The 25268-nt window shown below is 34.3% G+C and overlaps 2 protein-coding genes and 1 non-coding gene across 10 annotated transcripts; 1 reads left to right on the plus strand and 2 right to left on the minus strand.

The window, feature by feature from the left end:
* Positions 1 to 2975: 2975 nt before the first annotated feature.
* On the minus strand, positions 2976 to 13086 carry LOC131162122 (uncharacterized). The gene is made up of 4 exons (XM_058118287.1): positions 12683 to 13086; positions 5189 to 5291; positions 3514 to 3675; positions 2976 to 3374 (listed from the first exon to the last, which is right to left on the minus strand). Exons 1-4 carry the CDS (start codon positions 12964 to 12966, stop codon positions 3210 to 3212), a joined length of 714 nt encoding a protein of 237 aa, XP_057974270.1. The 5' UTR covers positions 12967 to 13086; the 3' UTR covers positions 2976 to 3209.
* A 1101-nt stretch (positions 13087 to 14187) lies between these two features.
* On the plus strand, positions 14188 to 23031 carry LOC131162123 (pentatricopeptide repeat-containing protein At1g20230). 8 transcript variants are annotated; one of them, XM_058118295.1, is made up of 5 exons: positions 14208 to 14631; positions 14767 to 16634; positions 17069 to 17219; positions 21730 to 21761; positions 21858 to 23031. In XM_058118295.1, the coding sequence occupies exons 1-2, from the start codon at positions 14208 to 14210 to the stop codon at positions 16476 to 16478; spliced, it is 2136 nt and encodes a 711-aa protein (XP_057974278.1). In that variant the 3' UTR covers positions 16479 to 16634; positions 17069 to 17219; positions 21730 to 21761; positions 21858 to 23031. The 8 variants fall into 8 exon arrangements, with proteins under 8 accessions (XP_057974271.1, XP_057974273.1, XP_057974274.1 ...); XM_058118290.1 differs by having other exon boundaries at positions 14198 to 16634; positions 21674 to 21761; XM_058118291.1 differs by having other exon boundaries at positions 14198 to 16634.
* A 190-nt stretch (positions 23032 to 23221) lies between these two features.
* On the minus strand, positions 23222 to 23293 carry TRNAM-CAU (transfer RNA methionine (anticodon CAU)). Its single transcript has one exon. It is a non-coding gene; the product is annotated as a tRNA-Met (tRNA).
* Positions 23294 to 25268: the final 1975 nt, after the last annotated feature.

Below are 25268 nucleotides of genomic sequence, written 5' to 3' on the forward strand. Positions count from 1 at the left end.
TTAACTTTTTCAAAAAATGATTATCCAAGAAAAATAAAGAAGAAAGATCGAGACAAAGGCAGAAAAAAGGGAACTCCCTCATCATCTCGAACAAATGACTTATGAGCGATGCAATCCACCGCATAATCCCCTAGAAATCTTCTGAACTTGAAATATTTAGTATCTTTCACCTTCTGCAGTAGCCTTACCTTCATGAACACAGGGAGATGAACAAAATAAATTTTTGGATTTTAGATTTTCATCAACGATTCATATCATAGTGATCTAACAAATTTTACGCTGGTTGTAAGCTACCTAACGCAACCCTCCTTCCTTACCCGGGCTTTGTTGGGAATTAAGAACAAATTTCCGAAACCTATGAGAAACAAAATAGAGAAAGAATACACGTCAAAGAAAAATCAATCACACGCATAAGACAGTATTTACATGATTCAATAATTTTACCTACGTCCACGGAGTGGCGGGGATTTCACTATTATTAAGAAGAAAACACAGAGAGTGCGGCAATACAATGTTCTCCCTCTCGCTCTCTTGCAAGTGCGACCGTTTAACCCTAATCACCCGAAAATAATGATTTTATATGCTGCAAATAGGGTTCCGAATGGGCTACAAAACGGGTCAAACCTTCGCTCCATGGATTAAGCCTTAGGATAGAAATCTCTCATTAAAGAAAGGTCGGGTCATCATCCAGATTTAATGTAACTAGGCTCCACAAAAGCCTAACAGGCTTGAGACCGATTGTGTGTGAAAAAATTAAGACATTAAGTGCATCATAGGCGAAGTTGGATTAACAACTTGGAATATAGGGACACTTATGGGTAAAAACATGGAAATTGCAGACACAATGATTAGAAGAAGAATTAATATAATTTGTCTTCAATAAATTAAGTGGGTGGAGGAGAAAACTAGAGAAATTGATAAATCAAGATTAAAACTTTGATACACTGGAAAAGAAAAACATAAAATTGGAGTAGGAATTATTGTAAAAAAAAAACTTAAAAAATAGTGTTGTTGATGTAAATAAAGCAGAGAATAGAATTATAAAAATTAAGATGGTATTAAGCCAAGAGATAATAAATATCATTAATGCTTATGCTACTCAAGTAAGTTTAGCAGAAAATCTTAAGAGACAATTTTGGAAAGATGTAGATAGAATTATACAAGACATACCAAAGACTGAGAAAATATTTATAAGAAGAGATATGAATGGATATGTTGGAAGGGATAATAAAAGTTATGAGAGGATAAATAAATGATATGGATATGAAGACAAAAATGAGTCTAAGGAGATGATCTTAGACTTTGATATGTCATATGATCTTAATATAATGAATACTTACTTTAAGAAGAGAGAAAAACACTTAATAACCTTTAAAAATGAACAAAATATAAGTCAAGTAGTTTTTTTTTTTTTTTTTTAACGAAGAGGGTAGATCGTTTATCATGCAAGGATAATAAAGTTATTCCAAATGAAAGCCTAACCAGACGACATAGAGTCTTAGTGTTAAATATATGTATTAAAAAATGGAAGAAAAAACAGAAAATAAACTCGTGTAAAAGAACTAGGTGGTGGAATCAAAAGGAAGAAAATATAATAAAATTTAAAGATAAAATTATCAAAGATAGGAATTGGACAATAGAGGATGGGATGATACAAATACTCTTTGGAGTAAATTAGGCAGCTCTATTAAAAAGATAGCAAAATAGATTTTAGGTGAATCAAAGAGAAGATTTTCGAATAACAAAGAAAGTTGGTAATGCATTAAAGATGTCCATAAGGTTGTAAAGACAAAAAGAATTTAGTATAAAATATGACAAAAATGTAAAAATATGGATAACTTTGAAAAGTATAAAGAGACGAGAAAAGATACAAAAAGGTGCATTAGTGAAACTAAATATAGATCATTTAATAATTTATATGATATATTAGATACAAAAGCAGGGAAAAAAATATATTTAAACTTACTAAAACTAAAGAAAGAATAAAGTAAGGACTTCGGAAATGTAAAATGTATAAAAAGTGAGGATGATACTGTCTTAGTTAAGGACGAAGACATTAAAGAAAGATGACAAAATTACTTTAATAAGTTGTTTAATGAAAACAACAAAATGCTTAAATGTAGATTTAACAAATGAGGAAAAGACTAAAAATATGAAATTTATTCGTAAGATTAGAGTTAATAAAGTTAAGTTTGCAATAAAAAGATGAAAAATGAGAAAGCTATAGGTTCTGATGATATCCCAATTGAAGTCTGGAAATACTTAGGTGATAACGTAATTACATGGTTAACTAATTTATTTAATAAAATTATAAAAACTAAGAAAATAACAGATGAATGGAAGAAAAATATTTTAATACCTATATACAAAAATAAAAGAGATATTCAAAATTGTAATAACCATCGTAAAATTAAACATATGAATCATACGATAAAACTATGAGAAATGCTTAGATGGATGAATGGTATAACATCAAAAGATAAATTAAGGAATGAACATACTCGCGGTAAGTTAGGTATAACTCTTACAGAAGATAAGATAAGGTAGGGACGACTCAAATGGTATGGACATTAACAACGTAGACCACATAATGCGTCAGTAAGAAAAAGTGAATTAGTTACTGTAAGAGGCAGTAGAAAGGGTAGGGATAGACATAAAATAACTTAGAAGAAGATAGTGAGTAAGAATTTAATAACTCTGAATCTGGCCAAAAAAAAAAAAAAAATGCATGATCACATAAATTGGCAAAAAAGATTTATATAATCAACCCCACCTAGTGGGACTTAAGGTTTGGTTTTATTGTTGTTGTCATTGTAGATTTCCATCAACGATTGAAACCAAATGGTTGTTGCAAAATCTAAAGATTTCTTTCCCGTGGAAGCAAGAAACTAGCAAAGCACTTGATTTGCTGGACAGGTTGTATGCATCTTGAAAATTTCAACCTTCAACAAAACTAACACAATTGAAGCTCACCATTTAAGATTTTAAGGAGAACCATTAGATATGATAACCTTCATCACTTCTTTGCTACAATAGAAACCAAATGGAGCATCAACCATCAAGTAGTACACATAGTAAAAGCTTATGAAGCACAAGCTAATAATCAATTTACACAGCTTCCCGCAGCAATCATTTCAATTGTGCATCAATGTCATTGTGAACTCTTAGTAGTTGTACAACAAGAGGAGAAGCATAATTAATTAAATCATTTATAAAAGGAAATGTGGTTCCTCCCTCTTCGCACCTAGTTTACCAACCAATGGATCGATGATGCTTCTCCATCCATTATAATCTATAGTTGAGCCAGCATCAGGCAATGGAAACCCATTAACAAAGAAAAAAGGTGTCCCGTACACCCCTCTTGAGCAACCATACTGCACAATCAAGGAAATGAAATAGAGTTTTACTTGCAGAAACAGAACTAACAGTAAGTTGTATGCTAGTAGTGAGAAGGAACACAATATCACGAGAGATTTATGAAATCGAATGAAAAATGCACATGGAACATCTTACCTTGAAGGAAACCCTTGTCATGAGATCAGTTTGCCTGTCATTGAAGCCAGAATTTACAGCAGAGTAAAAGGCGTTCCCAACTGCTTCCGTTGCAAACTCCACCATTTGACTTACTACGACAGCTCTAGAAAGGTAGTATGTTTGTTGGTTGTAAAACTTATCCTGTCGGTTTCACCCCAAAACATAAATAGATAAATAATCGTGTTGGAAAATATCAGCGAGTAAACAAAAAGTAAAGAAAATATATGTGTCAACATGAACTTAATCAGTGAAATAGGTACATTCAATTATCGTTGACAAATGATTCCAACAATCAGTGCAACCTACTATATTCAGTTTTTAATTCCAATAGTGAATTGTGTTTTGAATTCATAAATAAATCAACTAAAAAATTAAAACAAATAACTTATAAATCTCATATACAGACCATCCAATTATTAAAAATTGATATACGATATCTGCTTCAGTTCTCTAAAAGCAAATCCTTTCAATGCAAAGTTGCAAACATGATCTGCTATGTTCAATTTCCAATTCTAATAGTGAATTCTGTTTTGAATTCATACATAAATCAACTGAAAAAAAAATTAACAAATAAGTGATAAATCTCATATATGGACCATCCATTAATAAAAACTATAGAGTAGAATCATATTATAAACAATAAAATCCCACTATGTATAAGTTCTACACTGTTTTATAACTTTCTACTAATAGATATAAGTTTTTTTGCAAATCCATACAGATCCTGAAATTGAATATAGCTAATTATGACCTCATAATAGAGTTAAGAAAAGGGCTTCCTTACTAGATGGAGTTCGACCAATGGTGAGATTGATAATCAGTGTTCAGATTATTCAATTCACCGCAGGCATTCAACCACAACTAAGGACAGATGACTTCACACTCCAAGAACTACAGATGACTTCACACTCCAAGAACTCCAATACCATTATTTAAGCAAGCTATTTTATTTATTAAAAAAAAAAATCCTGTCCCATGCATTGTTTCTTATAGAAATTATCATATTCCAACAAATTATGTCAAGGTTCAAGTTTCCTTGATGAAGATGATCAGATGATTATCTCAAAGCCAGCTGCGATGATACTTTCACTTTCAACCCAAATTGATCCTCTTTAACTTCTTCAAAAAGCAACAGTATTTAAAAGAAAAAAAAAATTTGTTTCTCTGAAGAAAATACTTGCACAATTTTATAGCATTGGAAGAGATACCTTGTTCAGTAGCATAGCAAATATTCGTGGTCATTGCTGCTCACATCTCAAGTTAAATAATACCCAGGTTCATGTTAAACAAAAAACGCAGAAGAAGAAGAACAAGGAAAGAATTGATGTCATCAGCTAAAATTCATAAAATAAAACTATACTTTTAATTTGCTGCCTTATTAATGAACCAGCTTGTCTACAAGAAAGCAGCCTCATACAACTACAAGAAGTATGATAGGAGGTTACTTCATTTTGAAAAATAGTATTTGTATTGACGAAGTATTATTTTTCTGCTGCAAAATCCCCATGGTTCATATATTTTCAAAAACCATCCAAATAAAAGGTTTTCAATTATACCAAAAGGAAATTTTCTAACAAATTAAGCAATACATTCCACAATATAGACACTTAAAACAAACCATGTTTCATAAATAAGATATGGAGCATTATTAAACCTGACGCTTGAAGAACATTTCCAACAAGTCATACGTAGCAGATGTGTTCAGCTTGTTTATAATATGCAAGGCACGGCAAGCAGCAAAAGCATTATCATGGTAACTGCATTTCAAAAAAAAAAAATTTCATTATAAAGAACTGAACAAGAAGAAAATATTAGAAGTTATTCACGACCATTAATAATTAGTCACAACCAAGCAAGGAAGCTCTGTGAGTAAAGGCAACATTAAGACATGTTTAAGGACAAATACGTGATAGTTAACATTATAGCTGTACTCCTTGAATACTCTAACCTATTGGATAGTTGCATTATTCATCATAAGATAAAGAATAATCCTATCAAAGCAGAGGATGGCGACTGTTTTCATATGTCAGTGAGCTGTTTCTTAGTCTATTAATAAGAGTGAAAAGAATGGAAGTTAGGCATCATCCACTGCTAAACTCTCAAAACCAGTGATATTCATACTAGCTGTGGAGCATGCGCTACAGGTTAGACATAGTCCACAGCTAAACTCTTGAACAAGCATTATTGATAATTTGATACTAGCCACTCCACAGCCCCCAAATATACAATTCTTTTAGAGAAGATTGGGAGTTATGGAAATATTTCAGGATTGAAAATACCAAATTTCCTATTTTTTAGATCAGATGGGGAGTTTGTGGAAATATATTAAAAATTGAAAATTGAAATTAATCTGCAAAATTATTCATGTAACCATATTTCAAAAATATGTTATTTTTTAAAACCTGTATTTTTTATTTTTTATTTTCACATGGAGTATGGGGAGTAAAAAATGATAACTGTAAATGAAAACTGTCAAGACTTTTATTTATTAATAGTATAGATAAAGGTCGATCCGATACACAAGTCTGCCCATTAAACATTTTTGGGGGGGGGGGGCCTCAATTCCTAAGAAGACATATATATTCCATACATTAGAATAGGCATCAAGATATTCGACAAGTACTTACTATAAATCATTGCTGTGCTCAGATTCAGATTCAGTATGATTGGGCAATATAGAAATTTGAATATCTTGGAACTTTTATTCAAGATAGACATTGGAAATGGCCTAGAAGGATATCCAAAAATGTTCAAGACATGATTACCAATATTAGCTTTCTTCCAAACTCTTCTAGACGGGATAAAGTTCAATGGACGTCGACAAATAATGGAAGATTCACTTCAGCCTCTCTCAGAAGTAGAAATCTGAACTTGATTGGGCAGGCTGCTGTCATTTGACCAAAATCAAATATTCTAGGGTTTAATTTAATCAACTGGTTAGCAGCTCTTGATAGGCTACTTGTTAGATAATATATATTTAACTAGGGGCAATTTAGTCTATGTCCATATAGTAGGTTTAGGTTTATTCTATTGGGTATTTATTTTGTATTGTTCTGTTCTGTAGTTTTTACTTTTCACTGTGCTGGCCTGCGTGCGGCTTCCCTCTCTCCCTCTTTGCAATCTCCTTCTCCCTCTCTCTCTTGTATTGAATCTTTATTGTTAACATGGTATCAGAGCATCAGTTCCCGTCGCTTGCATGACTGATTGCTCTGATATTGATCGCTAACAGAGAAAATTACAGAAGACAGCTCGACGTTGCCGCTGCACTCGCCGCCACTGCACTTGCCGCTGCATCTCCCCTGTTTTGCACTCACACGCAGGAATCTCCCCTGTTCTGCACTCGCCGCTGCATCTCCCCTGTTCTGCACTCACACACAAGCATCTCCCATGTTCTGCACTCGACGTCGCCGCTGCATCTCCTCCGTTCTGCACCCGCACGCACCTCCGGCAATCCCCTCTTCTGCACTCGCATCTCTGGCACATTCACTGCCGTTGCATCTCCATTTGCAAAGAATTGAGGATTTCTTGCACTCCTCTCCTTCTCAATAATGCCCCCGCACTCTCTGCAACTCCGACACATCACCGCCAGATTTGCTGCCGCACTCTTCTTGGACTAGGCACAGTCTCTTGGAGATTATTTACAGCAAGGTAGTGGAATTCTTGGCGGCTCCCAAACTCAGGGTTTTCTCTCTTTCTCATTGATATATGTATCTTGGCCTCATTTGTTGATTGGATCTCAACAATTAATTCCTTTGCATTTGAAGATGGTTGGTGAAAGAGATGATTCTCTCTAAGCTAGTAGTGCTAAATTAAATGGAAATGATTATTCATATTGGGCATATGTTATGAAGAATTTTTTTATTGGAAAAAACCTGTGGGGATATGTTTCTGGTAATGTGTCTATGCCCTCTAATAGCAAAAAAGAGAATTATGTAGAATTGTTAGCCATTTGGGAGGTGAATAATTCTAAAATTATTACTTGAATTAATAATTCTGTTGATCAGTCCATTGGTATGCAGCTAGCTAAATTTTCTACAGCTAAACAAGTTTGGGATTATTTAGAAAAATTATATACGCAATCCAATTTTGCTAAACGATATCAGTTAGAGATGGATATTAGAGCAACAAGGCAAGGAGATCAAAGTATTCAACAATTTTACACTCATATGACTAGTTTTGGGGATGAATTGACACAAACTGAACCTGTAGATCTTAGTTTGAATAAGTCTTATGCACTTATAGAGAGGAACAACGACTTGTTCAGTTTTTTATGACACTTCGAGATGAATTTGAGGCACTTCGTGGTTCTATCCTTCATCGGAGCCCTTTTCCCTCTGTTGACTCAGTTGTTAGTGAACTAATGGCGAAGGAAGTGCATCTCAAGTCACATGTGGATAAAGGTCTTCTCCCAGTTCCTACTCAGACTGTGTTGGCTGTCTCACCTAAGCAATCTTCTAATGGTCAAAATCGACGTTAGAAAGTTGCCATTGATGAATGTAGTTTTTGTAAGCTTGGAAAACTCAATATCCATTACTATTACGGGACAACAACAGGCTTTAAAGCCTAGGCTTATCACACTGCAACCACTACATCATCAGAAGAGTTGTCTCTCACTGTGCCTACACTATCCATTATTGTAGAGCAGTTGCAGAAGCTTCTTTCTACATCAAAGCCTAATGCCTTATCTGTCTCTCCCTCTATAGGTTTGTCCTCTTCATCCACTTCAGGTATATCTCCGTCCACTTGGATATTTGATTCAGGTGCTACTCATCATATGCCAAATGACATCTCTATATTTACATCAATATCTTCTACCTTGACACCTTGATCTGTTTTGGCTGCCATTGGTAGGTACTGGTTCCATCATTTCATCTTGTTTGTGTCTTTCTGATGTTTATTGTATTTCTCAACTTTCATTGAATTTGATTTCTATTAGTCAATTATGTGATTCTGGATATGGTGCTTACTTAATTCCAACCTCATATTTTGTGCAAGATCCACATTCCAAGAAGCTAATTGGGATAGGCCGTAGGAAAGGGGGATTGTATGTGTTAGAAGAGCTTCGGGTCAAAGAACTTGCTGGTTCTAGTATTGATTTGTCTTCATTTCGTTTGAGTTCAAATTCTTCTAATTTTTATTTATGACATTCACGCCTTGGACATGTTTCTAGTTCTCGATTAAGATTTTTGGCTTCTACAGGAGTATTAGGAAATTTATCTTCTCACGATCTTTATGATTGTAGTGGTTGTAAACTTGCAAAATTCTCTACTTTGCCCTTTAATAAAAGTACATCAGTGTCTTTTGCACCCTTTGATCTAATTCATTTTGATGTTTGGGGACCAGCTCCTACTACCTCAAAGGGAGAGTCCCGATATTATGTTTCTTAAGTTGATGATTATACACATTTTTATTGGATATATCTTAAGAAGAAACGTTCTGATTTCATTAGCATTTACAAAATATTTCGTGCTTTGGTTCAAACTCAACATTTAGCTGTCATTAAATGTTTCAGGTGCGATTTTTTTTTTTTGGGGGGGGGGGGGGTGGAGAATACAATTCTACTGAGTTTTCCACCCTACTTACCTTTGATGGCACCATACATCAATCACCGTGCACAGATACTCCTGAGCAAAATGGTGTGGTTGAAAGAAAACATAGGTACATCATTGAGACAACTCGATCTCTTCTCCTTTCTGGTAATGTTCCTAACATTTTCTAGGGAGAAGCAGTTCTTATTGCCACATATTTGATTAACAAAATTCCTATTGCTCTTAATTTGGGAGTCTCTCCTTATGAGAAATTGTACGCCAAGGCTCCAGAGTATTTTTATTTGAGAGTGTTTGGTTGCACATGCTTTGTCTTTCGTCCTCATACTAAGCGTTCTAAGTTGTCTGCATGATCTTCTATGTGTGTGTTTCTTAGTTATGGTGCTGGACAAAAAGGATATCGTTGTTATAATCCAAAAACACAAACTTTATGTTTATCGTCACGTCACCTTTCTTGAACACATTCCTTTCTTCTCTATTCCAACAAGTTCTAGCATCTTACATGAGTCTGACCTTGTAGATATTGATCCATTTACTTGTGATATTGATTCAGAGTCTTCCCCAGTTGCTCCCATTTCTTCTACTTGTCCTTCATTTTCTTATGCAGGTACAAATTCCCTATCCTCCTTGGCGGACTCCTCTTCATCTTCCGATCATGTGGACCCTGCATCTTCTCGTTATCCAACACGACTTCGTAAGCCCCCCTTCTCATCTTGATTCGTATGTTCTTGCATCTAATTCTTATTATTCTTCTAGTTTTGCTACTTTTTTAGTTTCTTTTCATTCTCATTGTGAATCTGTTTACTATAAGGAGGCAGCTCTTGACCATGTTTGGCAACAGACTATGAATGAAGAACTTGCTACTTTGTATAAGACTAGCACGTGAGAGTTAGTACCTCCTCCTCCTGGTAAAACGGTAGTGGAATGTTGTTGGGTCTATAAGATCAAAACTAATTCTGATGGTTCTGTTGAAAAATATAAGGCTCGTTTGGTCGCAAAAGGGTTCACTCAAAAAGTTGGTTTTGATTATGAGGAGACATCTACATCAGTTGCTAAGATGACATCTGTACGTACTTTGATTGCAGTAGTTTCTACTAATCAGGGGAATCTCTCACAGTTAGATGTAAAGATTGCCTTCCTAAATGGGGATCTCAAAGAAGAAGTTTATATGTATCCACCCCGTTGTGTTCCTCATCATCTAGGAGAGGTCTATAGACTGAGAAAAGCTTTGTATGGTCTTAAACAAGCTCCCAGAGCTTGATTTGAGAAGTTCTCTAAAGTACTTTATTCTTTTGGCTTCCGCTTAAGTGATCATGATTCTGTCTTGTTTACTCGTTTTACATCTGCTGGGCGTATTATTCTCCTTCTTTATGTAGATGATATGATTTTAACTAGAGATGATACAGATGGGATTGCAACGTTGAAATTAGAACTGTACTACCACTTTAAAATGAAAGATTTGAGACCCTTGAGATACTTTCTTGGCATTGGGATAGCCTATTCTCCTAAAGGTTATCTCCTCTCTCAGTCTAAATATGTAGCATATATCATTTAAAAAGTCAATCTTACTAATACTCGAACTATAGACACTCCTCTTGAACTCAATGCTCATTATACCTCTTCTGATGGGGTTCCATTGGCGGATTCAACTCTATACCATACTATTGTTGGCAATTTGGTTTATTTCTCCCTCACTCGACTTGATATTACATATACAGTTCATATTGTGAGTCAGTTTGTCTCCTCTCCCACTATGATCCATTGGGTTGCCATTCTCCGTATCTTGTGTCATATCAGAGGGACTTTGTATCAGAGTATATTTCTTCCTTCTACATCTACTTTAGAACTTCGTGCTTATTTTGATGCTGATTGGGTTGGAGATCCTACAGACCGTAAGTCAACAACTAGTTTTTGTATTTTTCTTGGTGACTCTCTCATCTCCTAGAAAAGCAAGAAGCAATTTATAGTTTCTCGTTCTTCTACTGAGGCTAAGTATCATGCTATGGCTTCAACTACTGCTGAAATAGTTTGGTTGCGTTGGTTACTTGCTGACATGGGTATCTTACTTACTAAACCCACTGTTATGTATTGTGACAATACTAGTGCTATTCAGATTGCTCATAACTCTATTTTTCTTGAATGCACTAAACATATTGAAATTGATTGTCATCTCACATGTCATCATCTTTGCCTTGGTACCATCTCTCTCCCATTCATTTCCTTTACCATGCAATTGGATGACTTCATCAAAGTACCACACTATTAGTCGTTTCTAGTTTTTACTCGGCAAACTCTCGATGCTTCTCGGTGCGCCATCGTGAGTTTGAGGGGGGGGGGGAGGATGTTAGATAAATATATATTTAACTATGGGCATTTTAGTCTATGTACATATATTACGTTTAGGTTTATTCTATTAGGTATTTATTTTGTATTGTTTTGTTCTATAGTTTTTACTTTTCACTGTGCTGGCCTGCGTGCGGCTTCCCTCTCTCCCTCTTTGCAATCTCCTTCTCCCTCTCTCTCTCTTGTATTGAATCTTTATTGTTAACACTACTAACTCTGGAAAATTTGGTTAAATGGGGAAAAATTGAAAGTAGTACTTGCAGATTATGTAACACAAATGGAAACCAGATCACATCTGTTTTTCAATTGCTCTATATCTGGACAAATTTATTCAAGAGCAAACAGTGAATGAACACCGTTGGAACTGGAACTGAGTAGAATTCAAATCTAAACTGGCTAAAGCCTCTGATGAATTTGAAGAAGGGAAAAAGGGAAACACTGATCTAGTCTACAACTAGATATTGCAAATGGGAGATGGGAAATGACATGCTTTATGCTGAAGCTGCCCCAAATGTAAACTTTACTATTCAGCAAATTGTATTGAATGCAAAAATCAGCTCTAAGCTGATATTCTGTTCTCAAAGTTCTTGTATCTATTCCGACCTTGCCCTCTTTAGCAATATAAATTGCTATCTTCTACTACAAAAACAATTTATTGTCCGTTAAATCAAGAATTTTACTTGAGAAAAGGAAATAAGAGACATAACGAGACAACTCATTTTCTATTACATTTTCTTTTTAGATTAAATACGGAAAAAATGAAATTTTATTTTAATGATATTAAAAATTAGAAAAAAAAAATTCAAATATTAGTGATGTATAAAATAAAAATTTGTTTGGTAAATTTAATATATTTTTCATTTTCTTTCTCCGATTTACTGAAAATACGAATTTTTTTTATATTTTCAATTTCTTTCCCTAATATTTTGCCAGTTCCAAACAGGGCCTCATACCAAAAATTTTAGAACCCATTTTTCATATTCACGAGTACAAATTCAAAAGCAAACATGAGATGTGAAGATACTAGAAGAAAACTAGAAAAAGAGAGGGAAAAGTTCTTAACAACGTCAAACAGCAAAAATAAAATAATCACACTCCCGTTAAATGGGCACTCGAAAGCATGATCAATGCTCCTAAAATCAATCAATTAACAAAAGAAAACACTAATTAAACGTGGAGATCATCGAAGATAGAATTAAAAACAAACGACATCGAACCGAAACTACGAAGAAGAAGGTCGAAAGAACAGAAATACTAACGGCAAGGCGAAGGGGTGAACGAGTAGTGAAACGGCGTGGCCGTAGTACTCGAGGGCGCGTTTCAGAGGCGGCCACGCGTCCCTGCTGTCGGGGCAGAGCGGGTCGAAGAAGGCTTCGATCATGACGGCATCAGGGCTAAATACGCCGTTCTTGTACACGAACCCGTCATACTTGGCCGGAATCGAAACTTGGGCAAGCACGATCCGACCGGGTAGGTCGGAGAAGAAGAAGAAGAAGAAGAAATATGGTAGCATTGGAGGAACTGTGGGCTTTGGTAGCCGCATCTTCGGTTTCCTTCTTCGGGTCTCTCCGGTGCTGTCTCCGCCGATGGAAATGGGGATAAGGCGGGGAAGGTATGGCGAAAGATCCCGACAACATTGCTTTTTATTTTCTTCTTCGGTTGGTGGTTGGATGGCGACAGCGGCTCAAAATATGTTGGATTTATCTCCGAAATATTTTATTTTATTTTTTAAAACAAATCTTTAAATTTTATTTATATTATAGTTTTTGTGTCAACGATTATTCAAAATAAAAATTTATTTAGTGAAAATTAAGAAAAAAAAATTTTAATAATGCATAAGTTCATTTTTATTTATTAATTTATTATATATATATTTATATACTATATATATTTTTTCACCTTTTATAAAATAAGTGCTACACCAAAATTAAAAGATTACTTAATCATTATGAATATTTATCAATATGCTAAAAAAAATTAAAGTATTAGCATTCAAAAATGTGCTAGTATCTAACAGATATTTTAATAAGACACAAGTCAATGCATGAGATTCATATTCAATATTATTTTCACAGACAATCTGGTTATTTTTTGAGATAATATTCTTAAAAAGACTAAATATTTTTTTAAAAATAAATTCATGAATAAATTTTAAAAAGCAACACTTAATGACTAACTTTACATATTCAATTTATGAAGGAGTAAGGAACTAACTCTTTTGATTTGTAATTCTGTCCACATATTGTTTTAAATTTGTTTGTTACATCTCATTTTTACATGTATTATTAAATAGTAAATAGTAACATTGTATCTTTTATTAAGTGATGTGTTATTTATGGACGATTAGAAACAATTAATTGTTTATTTTTTTTTTTAGACACCTTAACTTACATCTTTTTTTTTTCTATTTAGTTTTTAAAATAAAATATATAAATTATAAAAACACATATTTTCCCTAAGGTTTAATAAAAAGACAAGAATAAATCTATTTTCATGAGATTTCAAAAAAAATTACAAATCTTTTTTGATAGAAAGTTTCTTAAACACTCGTATGCCTAATTTTTTTTTATCAAGAACAAAAGGAGATTTGTATTTAAAAAAAAAAATTGAAGTGAGATTCTAAATTTTTTAAAGGAAAAATTCATAAAGAAACAAGTTTCTTTTTATCAAACGTGTCTTTTACCCAACCTAAAGAACCGAAAATAAACCGGCCGGTCCGCTTTTCAAAATATTGCGGCAAAGTATAGCTTACTTTGCTGCTTTGACGAGGGGAGAGTACAGAGCATGACGCAGCAAGGTCTCCCTGCATTCCGCAGTTTCAACCATGCCATTTTCCAGACCCTCAATTCCACTGCAGCTTCTCTAACGCATGCGCAGCAAGCTCATGGCCTCCTGCTCAAAACCGGTCAATCCAACGAAACCCGTCTCGCCACCAAGCTTCTCTCCATCTACGCCGGTCATCTCTGCATTTCCGATGCAACCCTCGTTTTTGATTCGATCCCACAACCCAGTGTGTTCTCATTCTCTACTCTCATCCATGCCCTTTCGAAGCTCAATCGTTCCGATAGCGTCCTCCGACTGTTTTCTCGAATGATATCACAAGGCCTTTTGCCCGATAGCTACGTGCTACCCAGTGCCGTCAAAGCTTGCGCAGGTTTATCGGCGCTGAAAACCGGACGAGTGGTCCACGGCTTTGCTTCGACATCTGGTTTTGCTTCAGATTCATTTGTTCATTCCTCCTTTGTTCATATGTATCTAAAGTGCGGTCAGTTAGGAGACGCCCGCATGATGTTTGACAAAATGCCCCAACCAGACGTGGTTACTTGGAGTGCTTTGGTTGCAGGTTATGCTCGTTGTGGGTTCGCAGATAAAGCGAAGGAGTTATTTTTTGAAATGAGAAATTTGGGGATTGAGGCCAATTCGGTATCCTGGAATGGGATGATTGCTGGGTTCAGTCATAGTGGGTTACATTTAGAGGCGGTTCTTATGTTGCAGAAGATGCATTTACAGGGACCGAGTCCCGATGGGACAAGCATTTCTAGTGTTTTATCTGCAGTAGGGAGCTTGGAAGATTTGGATTTGGGTGTTCAGATACATGGGTATGTCATCAAGCAGGGTCTTGCATTGGACAAGTGTGTTGTTAGTGCACTTATTGATATGTATGGGAAGTGTGCTTGCACATCTGAGATGTTGCCAGTGTTTGATGAAATGAAAGAAATGGATGTAGGTTCTTGCAATGCCTTGGTAGCAGGGCTCTCACGAAATGGTCTGGTTGAGGATGCAATAAGGGTCTTTGCACAATTCAAGGGCCAAGATGTGGAATTGAATGTTGTGTCTTGGACGTCAATGATTGCTTGTTGCTCCCAAAATGGGAGAGATGCTGTTGCTTTGGATATCTTCAGAGAAATGCAGGTTGCAGGTGTGAAGCCAAACTCTGTAACAATCCCTAGCCTACTACCAGCTTGTGGCAGTATTGCAGCGCTAATGCATGGGAAGGCGACCCATTGCTTCTCTCTTCGAAGGGGAATATCTGATGATGTTTATGTAGGCAGTGCATTAATTGATATGTATGCAAAGTGCGGAAAAATCCAAGCATCACAGCTTTGTTTTAGTGGGATGCCTATTAAAAACTTGGTTTGTTGGAATGCAATTATGAGTGGATATGCAATGCATGGAAGGGCTAAGGAGGTTTTGGAGATTTTCCATTTGATGCGGAAAAGTGACCAGGAGCCTGATTTTATCAGCTTCACTTGCGTGTTATCTGCGTGTAGCCATGGTGGCTTAACAGAACAAGGATGGTATTATTTTAAGGTCATGTCCCAAGAGCATGGGATTGAAGCTAGGATGGAGCATTATGCTTGTATGGTGACGCTTCTAGGTCGTGCAGGAAAACTTGAGGAGGCTTATTCCATGATCAAGAAAATGCCATTTAAACCTGATGCTTGTGTTTGGGGTTCTTTGCTTAGTTCTTGTTTGGTTCACAAAAATGTGAGTTTGGGCGAGACTGCTGCTGAAGAACTGTTTGAGTTAGAACCAGGGAATCCCGGAAACTACATTCTTCTGTCCAATATATATGCGTCTAAGGGCATGTGGAATGCTGTAGATAGAGTAAGGGATGCGATGAAGGGGATGGGCTTGAAAAAGAACCCTGGTTGCAGCTGGATTGAGATCAAGAACAAGGTCCATGTTCTTCTAGCTGGAGACAAAGCCCATCCTCAAATGACCCAAATAATTGAGAAGTTGTATAAATTGAGCATGGAGATGAAGAAAGCAGGTTACTATCCAATTTCTGACGTTGTGCTGCAAGATGTTGAGGAACAGGACAAGGAGCAAATCCTGTGTGGGCACAGTGAGAAGTTAGCAGTTGTGCTTGGGCTTCTGAACACTAGTCCAGGGTCTCCACTCCGAGTTATTAAGAATCTTAGAATCTGTGGTGACTGCCATGCTGTTATAAAATTTATATCTAGCTTTGAAGGGAGGGAAATTTTTGTCAGAGACACAAACCGCTTTCATCATTTTAAAGACGGAGAATGTTCTTGTGCGGATTATTGGTGATTTACATTAAATGGTATAGTGGGGAAAAGCCCCCGGCCAGTGTTCTTCAAAATATGGAAGCCAAATTAGCCAATGCATGCCAGTCCTACCTGGAAAGTCCAATGGGGAAGAACAAGGTGGAGACTTCAATAAAATGGTACCACTGCAAGCCTGAAGGTGAGGGAAATAAACTGTTCCGTTAGAAGAAGGATGACCACTTGATCAAGTTTCCTTATAAAGGTTTAAATTTCAAGAATAAACTCATCTTATTGGCTGAATATGTCATTGTGAATTTGGGGATTGCTGTCTAATTCAGTATGCATGGTTCAAGTGTGTTAAATCTGGAAACTTGTATTTTAAACAGAAGTTGATGGTAACTTGTGAGTGTGTTAGATCTGAACTCATGTCATCTGGTATCCTATACTCAATAGGGTGTGTTTATGATTGCAGTTAGCACTTTCATGAATGGCAGCATTTTTTAGAAAGGCAGGGAAAATTACAGTAGGGAAATATGAGCTGTTCAATGGGCATTTATGTTCTTTTGGCTGTTAATACCTTTTCTTAAATTGCTTCTTGAAAATTCAACCACTAATAATTTTTCTGCTTTGTAGGCATGAGGAGCTTGTGTTGGACCATTTACTTGTCAATAGCTTGGATTTTCAAAAGATTTTCTTCTTCTGGTTAGGAGCAATTGCAGAGAAGTTCCAATTTTAACAGTTCTCTTGTTGAAGAATCATTTGGAGCTAAATCAGAGGGATTAAGGTAGTAATCTTTCTCTTCCTTTTTTCTGCCATTCACTTTCAGAAGTCATTGTTGACTGTTGTCACTGTCCAGATACTTTGTCACATCAAGATTTATGATAAGTTGGACAAATGCCTATATGGTGAAGTTCTGTCATCCTTTCACATCTTGCTTGTGTGATCTAGAATTTTAGGGATTTCCTTGGGGCAAATGAAATCTGTTGCTTGTATGTAACACTCCAAATTTGGGAATGACCGGCTAATATCTCACTTAAGCAGAGCCCAAGAAGCGTACAAAGTCTAAAATAATAGTCCCAAGTTCGCTGAAGCTTTCAAAAACTGGGAAGCAAATAAATATAAATTTTGAAGGAACATTCAAACTACTTGAAATGTTGATTTCCATGCTATGAAAAAGAGGCAAAAATGCAGTAAATGGAGGGAAAATGGGACAAAATAGAAAGGGCAGACCAGGAAACTTGATGATGAAGAAATAAATAGTATTTGTAGATTTCGATACCTTGGATCTATTATGCAAGTTAAAAGAGAAATTGGAGATGATGTAATACATAGGGTTAAAGCAGGTTAGGTAAAATGGAGAAGTGCTTCAAGTGTGCTCTGTGATCGCAGGATACCCTTAAAATTAAGAGGGAAATTTTATAGGACAGCTATAAGACCAGCTATGTTATGTGGATCGGAATGTTGGGCGATGAAGAAACATAATATCCAAAAAGTAAAAGTTGCCGAGATGAGAATGCTTAGATGGATGAATGGTATAACATTGAAAGATAAATTAAGGAATGAACATATTTGCAGTAAGTTAGGTGTAACTCCTATAGAAGATACGATAAGGGAGGGACGACTCAAATGGTATGGACACTTGCAACATAGGCCACATAGTGCACCAGTGAAAAAGATTAAGTTAGTTATTGTAGGGGGCAGTAGAAGGGGTAGGGGTAGACTTAAAATAACTTGGGAGGAGATAGTAGTACAGATTTAATATCCCTGAATCTGTCAAAAGAAATGGTTCATGATCGCATAAATTGGCGGAAAATGATTTATATAGCCGACCCCACCTATTGGGAATTAAGGCTTGGTTTTGTTGTTGATTAGTATGCATAGACTAAGCATAGACGTTTTTTTCATTTTTTATTTTTTTCGCAACAACTTGGTTTTTGTGTCATAATCCCTTTTTAACCAAGTAAACTTAGTAGTAAGAATTTTGAGTGAGGTAGGTATGTTCAAACAATTCATTTTCCATAATCCCTTTTTAACCAAGTAAACTTAGTAGTAAGAATTTTGAGTGAGGCAGGTATGTTCAAACAATTCATTTTCCATATTTGCCCATGCAATGACATGGAATAGGTCATTCATAAAATTTTGCATTTGTCATCTGTATTCATACATAGTGCTTAACAATGAATATGACCTCAATCTACACAATCAAAATAATAATTTTTTTGAACAATAAAAACAATAAAACCATTCCTTCTTAGTTTCTATGGAAAGTCCTAGAGTATTATCTGTTTTATTGGATTCCATGTCAACAAGAAAATAATGCAGTGGCCTAGCCTCCAAAAAACTATACATCCATAAAAGATGTTCAATCCCCAAAAATAAAAATGCAGCTTGTAAACATCCACGAGAGGCTCAACCACCTAGAAATAAGAGCATAATCTTCCAACCTCCTAGAAGTGTTAATACGAGCAATTACCATCCACAAGAGTCTAGCATCCCAAAAAATAAGAACACAAGAAAACATCCGCAAAAGCGGCTTAGCCTCCCAAAAATAAGAGCATAACAGGTAAACATCCATAAAAGAGGCTTAACATCCCAAAAACTAAGAACAAAGCTTGTAAACATTGAAAAAGAGGCTCAGCCTCCTATAAATATTAAGTTATTAATACAATGCTTTGCATGCACTTAGTGTCTTCACTTTTTTCTACACATAGCCAACCTCAAGCTCAGATGAAGGAGGATGGTTGCTCTAGTTAGCTGATAGCTAGTGCAAAATTTATCTAATGCCCACGATAAGAATCCTTACCAATTATTTGCTAGGACAACTCCTACAATTGATGCATTGCACTTTCGCCACCCGATGTAATGACAAATAGGCAAGGTTGAGTTATGTTGTATCCTTGCAGAGGGATGCACTATATTGTCCTAAGTATGGTGTCAAATATGCGAGGAACATGGGCAAGTTAGTTTAGCACTTGGAACAGAAGGGCCCTTCCTAAAGCATGGAGATAGTTTACACAATGATTGTAAAAAAAATTAACATAATTTGCCTTAAAGAAACTTTTCTATGTATTGGGGCAAAAATTGGAGAAATATAAAAATAAGGATTTGAACTTTGGTACACCAAGACAAAGAAACACAAGAATGGGTAGGCATCATTATTTATTTATTTTTTTTAAAAAAGTTTAAATAATACAGATGTTAAAAATTAGAAGATTTGATCATAAGAGCAAAGATGATTTTAGGAGAAGTGGCAAGATATTCTTAGGTTAGGCTTAGTGGATAATTTTAAAAGGTAATTTGGGAAGATGTAGATAATATTATACAAAGGATGTCCTCGAGGAAAAAATTTGAAAATTTTCATACATGCAAACTTCAGTTTATGTGGTCATATAGAAAAGAATAATAGAAGTTATAAGATGTATGGAGGAAATTTGTATAGAGATAGGAATGAATCCAATAATATAATATTTGCTGGTTCACTTGATCTTCTTTTTTCTGATTTTTGTTGAGTTAAATTATGCAAGTTGAAGGAGAAATTGAAGATGATATAATGCATAGAGTTAAAGTAGGCTGGGTAAAATGGTGAAGTGCTTCAAGTGTGCTCTGTGATCGTAGAATACCCCTAAAATTAAAAGGAAAGTTTTATAGGACAGCTATAAGACCAGTTATGCTATATGGATTAGAATGTTGGGCGACGAATAAACAGAATATCCAAAAAGTAAAAGTTATCAAGATGAGAATGCTTAGATGGATTGAGTGGTATAACATTGAAAGATAAATTAAGGAATGAACATATTCGCGGTAAGTTAGGTGTAGCTCCTGTAGAAGATAAGATAAGGGAGGGACGACTCAGATGGTATGAACACTTGCAACGTAGGCCACATAGTGCGCCAGTGAGGAAGAGTGAGTTAGTTACTGTGGGAGACAGTAGAAAGAGTAGGAATAGACTTAAAATAACTTGCGAGGAGATAGTAAGGATTTAATATCCTTGAATCTGTCAAAAGAAATGGTCCATGATTGCATAAATTGGTGGAAAAAGATTCATATAGTCGACCCCACCTAGTGGGATTTAAGGCTTAGTTTTGTTGTTGTTGTTATATTATACCATGTAAAATCAATGCTATTCAAATAGTAGAGAAACTATTAAAGGCATTAGTTAGAGACAAACTAGTTTGGGGAAGGTAATGTTGTGGGCCACGTTCAAGAAACATATTGTTAGTTGGGAAATGGTTATGGAGGTTTCCTCCTGGAGGATTATTCTATGGTGCAAGGTGATTAAAAATAATTATGGTGTGGATCTGAATGGTTGGGATGAGATGACATAGTCTTTGGCAGAAACAAGAGGGCAAAGTGTAGATTTGAAAGAAAGAAATGGTTGCACTGAGAATTAAGGCATACGAAGTAAATAAAGCTCCTAAATTCTGAAAGTAAAATTCATCGAGATTATGTCTGAGATTGAATTTCCAGGAAATATCACTTGGGTTAAATTTGGTTTGCAATATGCCTATTCCTAGGAATTAGAAGAAAATATAATAAAAATTGTATAGGGATTAATAATTTAGAAAAAAGTCACTAGTACAAAAGCTTGTGTTATTCCATCTAACATGGAATAGGATAGGAACATATATTAACCATGTAAAATTTTTGGGTTGTATTTTTCAGTGCTATTTAAATTCATTGAAGAATTGACTGATTCTTTCTACAATTGACTTTTATCTATGCATAAGATATATTTTAAACCACTGATTTTTCATGATCCCAACCAGAAGCCCATGTTGATGTTGGTTATACTTATTTTTCACATATTATTCAAATTCTTTTAGGCTACGTTTGGAACTCAAAAATACTAAGGAAATGAAAGGAAAATAAAAAGGAATTCACATTTTTATGTTTGGTTATTAAGGAAAATGAAAATGAAAATAAAAAATTCGCCAAATCTATGAACAATATTTTGATTTTATACATCATTAATATTTTACTTTTTTTATATTTTTAATCATATTAAAATAAAATTTCATTTTCAATAGTATTTAATATAGAAGGAAAATACAATGGAAAATGAATTTCCTCCTTTTTTTTTTTTTCTTTCCTTTCCTTTCCTTTTTCCAAGTAAAATCCTTGATCCAAACACACCCATAAAGAATGAGATGAAAAATTGTTGGACTTATATTTGGCAATGACATTTGTTAAGGCTTGATATACATTATTGGGTCACAACCTAATGGCTTTAGCTTTTAGGTAAAATGGTTTTTGGGGTTGAGCTGGATTTAAAGTTTAACTTGGTGATGTGGCAGTGATTGATGAAGCAGTAGGCGAACTAGAGCAGGTAAGATACTGTTTCCTTCCAATTTTTTCCTTAACACACTCTACTTCAGGCAAAAAAATTTTTGCAGTTCTTAAATTTTGCTTTCTTGCATAACAGATGTAAATTCCAATGCTCAGTTCAGCTCAACTCAACACAAATTTTTTGTGAATTGCTCCTTGTTGGCTGCATAAGTACCCATACATAACAAATGCTGGAAGATAAGGCTTTTCTCCTCCTTTTTTTTTCGCCTCTTTTTTTTCCCCACCTTATCCCTGTTTGGGAAGTTTTTCTTGGAATTGAGATGATGTAGTCCTTAGCAGAAACAAGAGGGTAAAATATAGATTTCTGAGAAAAGTCAACGCTGGGATTTAAAGCATGTGAAGTAAATGAAGCTCCTGAATTCTGAAAGCGAGATTATGTTCTGAGATTTAGTTTCCGGAATGTATCACTTAGTTTAAATTTGGTTAGCGGAATGAATAGGGTGGAATTGGACGAAAATATAATAAAAATTGTGTAGGAATTATTAATTTCGGAAAAAGTCACTAGTGCAAAAGCTTGTGTTGTTCCATCTTAGCACGGAATAGGATAGGGATTAACATTCCGATGTGAAATTTGGAAACACTTGTTCATTGACTATTTTATGTTGTGGATTTAATAGAATTTTTTGTATTGACAATTACTTTGTGGTGTCAATACATCTCCCTTTGTGAGCTATCAAATCCTCATATTTTATCCCTAACAATCGACATTCCATGAGCTGAAACCTAATCTTAGGAATTTGAGTAGAAACCCTAGAAAGAAATCAAAACGTGGATGACATTGGAAAGGTAAAATCTTTTAAGGAAAACAGACAATGAAAAGGCAGCAATGGCTGATTAATTTAATTTTTTTGCTTGAGCATGTTTTCTTCATGCAGCAGTTTACAGTTTGCCAAGGTATCATTTATTTGTATTTTTTTTTTTTTTTGACATTACCATCTTTTTATGTTTTCCTTTGTTACCAGCGTAGGTATCTTGCGCTCCCCATTCCGAGCACCTGCTGAAAATGGAGGAGAGGTTAGATATACCGGCGAAGGGATTGCTGATGCTGGTTTCATTGGAGTATTTGCTTTAGAAATCACTTGTTGTAGATGTTGGGAGGGGATTTTCTAATTATATTAGAACATATTGTGGGTATATTATGTATCATAAGATCCCAAAGCAGAACATTGAAACTGCCTCTGGTATCGATTTGGGTTTGAAAGGAACCAACTTTCCTTGAATAATTTATTTATGCTATTGGCTTTGTGCAATTGTTGTTGCTGGTGTTGTAAGCTAGAAACTTAGAATTGCCTTGTTATTAGCTTTGCTTTAGCGGTTGGGGATTGTGAAATGTGAACTGATAATTGAGAGTTAATATGAGGATGGTGGGGACGCTGTGACTGATGTGGCTTTATCATTAAAAAATTAAAAAGGGAAATTGAGTGGGGGAAGCAACTCTTGTATCAGAGCCAGGTTTCGATCCTGGGACCTGTGGGTTATGGGCCCACCACGCTTCCGCTGCGCCACTCTGATTGGTTTGGTAATATTGAAGCTTTTCTTATTGTATATCACATTCTTCAGCACCACTGCCAGCTGGGTTCCGCTCTTCAACACTGGTGATTTCATTTTCATTATCTTTCCCTGGAATTTGCGAGACTTCCTCCAGGCTTATTTGAAACTTCAAATGTGCTGGTCGAAAATTTTAAAATTATTTAAAAAATATATTTTCGTATTTATTTAACCATAATTAATTATAAATATATAATGATTTCATAAATGAAAACTTAATTTTTTACATTATTAAAATTTAATTTCAAAAAACTTTAATCAAATTTGAAAATTCATTTTTAAAAATGTTCAACAATGAATAAAGTAATGGAAAAGTAATTTTAATTTCTCAAACAATTTTTTATCCATATAAATATAAATTTTAATAATTTTTTTAGATATTTATGTTGAAAGTCTTGAATTTTAATTTTGAAACCAAATAAAAGTAATATAAATAGAAGACGACTATCTCTTCTTGCGCAACTCGAACTCATTAAATTAACGAAATAAATAAAAAATTACAAAATCGTCCCTAATGGCTACTTTACATAGATAAAATTTTCAAATGATCTCTTCTTAAAGGGGTCCTCCTTACAAATTAATCGACCTCTCCATTACTTGAAAATCTAACCGAATTTTTGATATATCATTTTATATAACATTTTTACAATAGATGCATTATATTATATATGTTTATATATTTAATATTATAATTATTTTACTTAGTAATAATTAAATTGGCGAATTAAACCAAAATTTTAGTTTAAAATTTCAAATTAAATTAACCCCAAATATCTCCTTTTTTTTTTTTATCAACTCAACTTAAAATAAATCCCTCGGTTATGTTTTTCAATCTAAATAAATTTCTACTAAAAAATGAAATAATTTCTCCAGCTAAGTCACCAACGAAGGTGGCCACCGATTCACAAGAATCAATGCATTCTGAAAACCACAGAGATATTTCACCAAACAGAGACCAAATTAAATGCTCTTTACCAATGCAGCTTGGCTGTCACCAATTCACTAAATTTACAAAAATTTAATTTTAAAAAAAATGAAATACATAGATACCCGTGACCTCCTTAATTTCTCAGAATATTCCATGAGAAAAAACTGAGATACCCTCTTATTAGTGAAGTTTTCTGAAAATATTTATGAATCTTATAAGGTTTAATGAGCTTTAAAATTGTTTACTAATTCTATAAATAGCTAGAAAATATTTTTTTTAATTAATTTTAAAAAATAATTTTTTATTTAAAGAAAAAATTTGCTGATAGATAGAGTATAATCACGTTCTTATTAGCTCTCCCGATAAAATTGAAGTGAAAGAATCGAACTCATAACATAGTTAAGATAGGAATGAAATTGTTATTGAGATATGACAACCAAGTTATATTGATAATATGAAGTGGTAGTTGGAATTTTAATTTTTAATTTATTTTTAAATTCTGATATACTTCAACATGGCTACAGTAAAATGTAAAATTCATTTTTATAAAAATTAAAAGTGAAGAATTATTTGATTTTGTTGTTATATATACATACGACATCAATTTAACTTGTTTTTAATTGAAAAAAATCTGAATCTCTTTAGTTATATTATTTTTAAAAATTTATATGCATATAATAATAAATAAAAATATTTTTATTTGAGTGATTGGTGTCATTTAGAAGTAGTATTAGTTTTAATTAATAATATATTATTAATAATAATATTCTTATTATGTTATTAATAATTATCAATTATTGTAGTAGTTGTTTAAAATATAACATTAAATCAAGTGTCCCTCATTTAATTTTCTTACTAGGAAATGGTAACTATTTAGAATTAGTTTATTGAATTCGGCCTCTTTGAATTCATGAATTTATTATTAGAAACTTTTTTCTACTTAGGAGATGTTATAATTAAAGGGAAAAAAGATTTTTGATTTTATTTAATACTATACTATTAAGTGGTAGA

The sequence above is a fragment of the Malania oleifera genome, chromosome 8 (genome assembly GCF_029873635.1).
Source record: "Malania oleifera isolate guangnan ecotype guangnan chromosome 8, ASM2987363v1, whole genome shotgun sequence".
Classification (NCBI taxonomy): Eukaryota; Viridiplantae; Streptophyta; class Magnoliopsida; order Santalales; family Ximeniaceae; genus Malania; species Malania oleifera.

What these genes read in the sequence shown, in the direction of transcription:
- LOC131162122 (XM_058118287.1), bottom strand. Translation starts at nt 12,966, where the DNA reads ATGCGGCTACCAAAGCCCACAGTTCCTCCAATGCTACCATATTTCTTC. An exon ending in GTTCACCCCTTCGCCTTGCC is followed by an intron (nt 5,292 to 12,682) that starts GTTAGTATTTCT and finishes TTTGAAATGCAG; the next exon opens with TTACCATGATAATGCTTTTG. An exon ending in AAATGTTCTTCAAGCGTCAG is followed by an intron (nt 3,676 to 5,188) that starts GTTTAATAATGC and finishes TGAAACCGACAG; the next exon opens with GATAAGTTTTACAACCAACA.
- LOC131162123 (XM_058118288.1), top strand. Translation starts at nt 14,208, where the DNA reads ATGACGCAGCAAGGTCTCCCTGCATTCCGCAGTTTCAACCATGCCATT.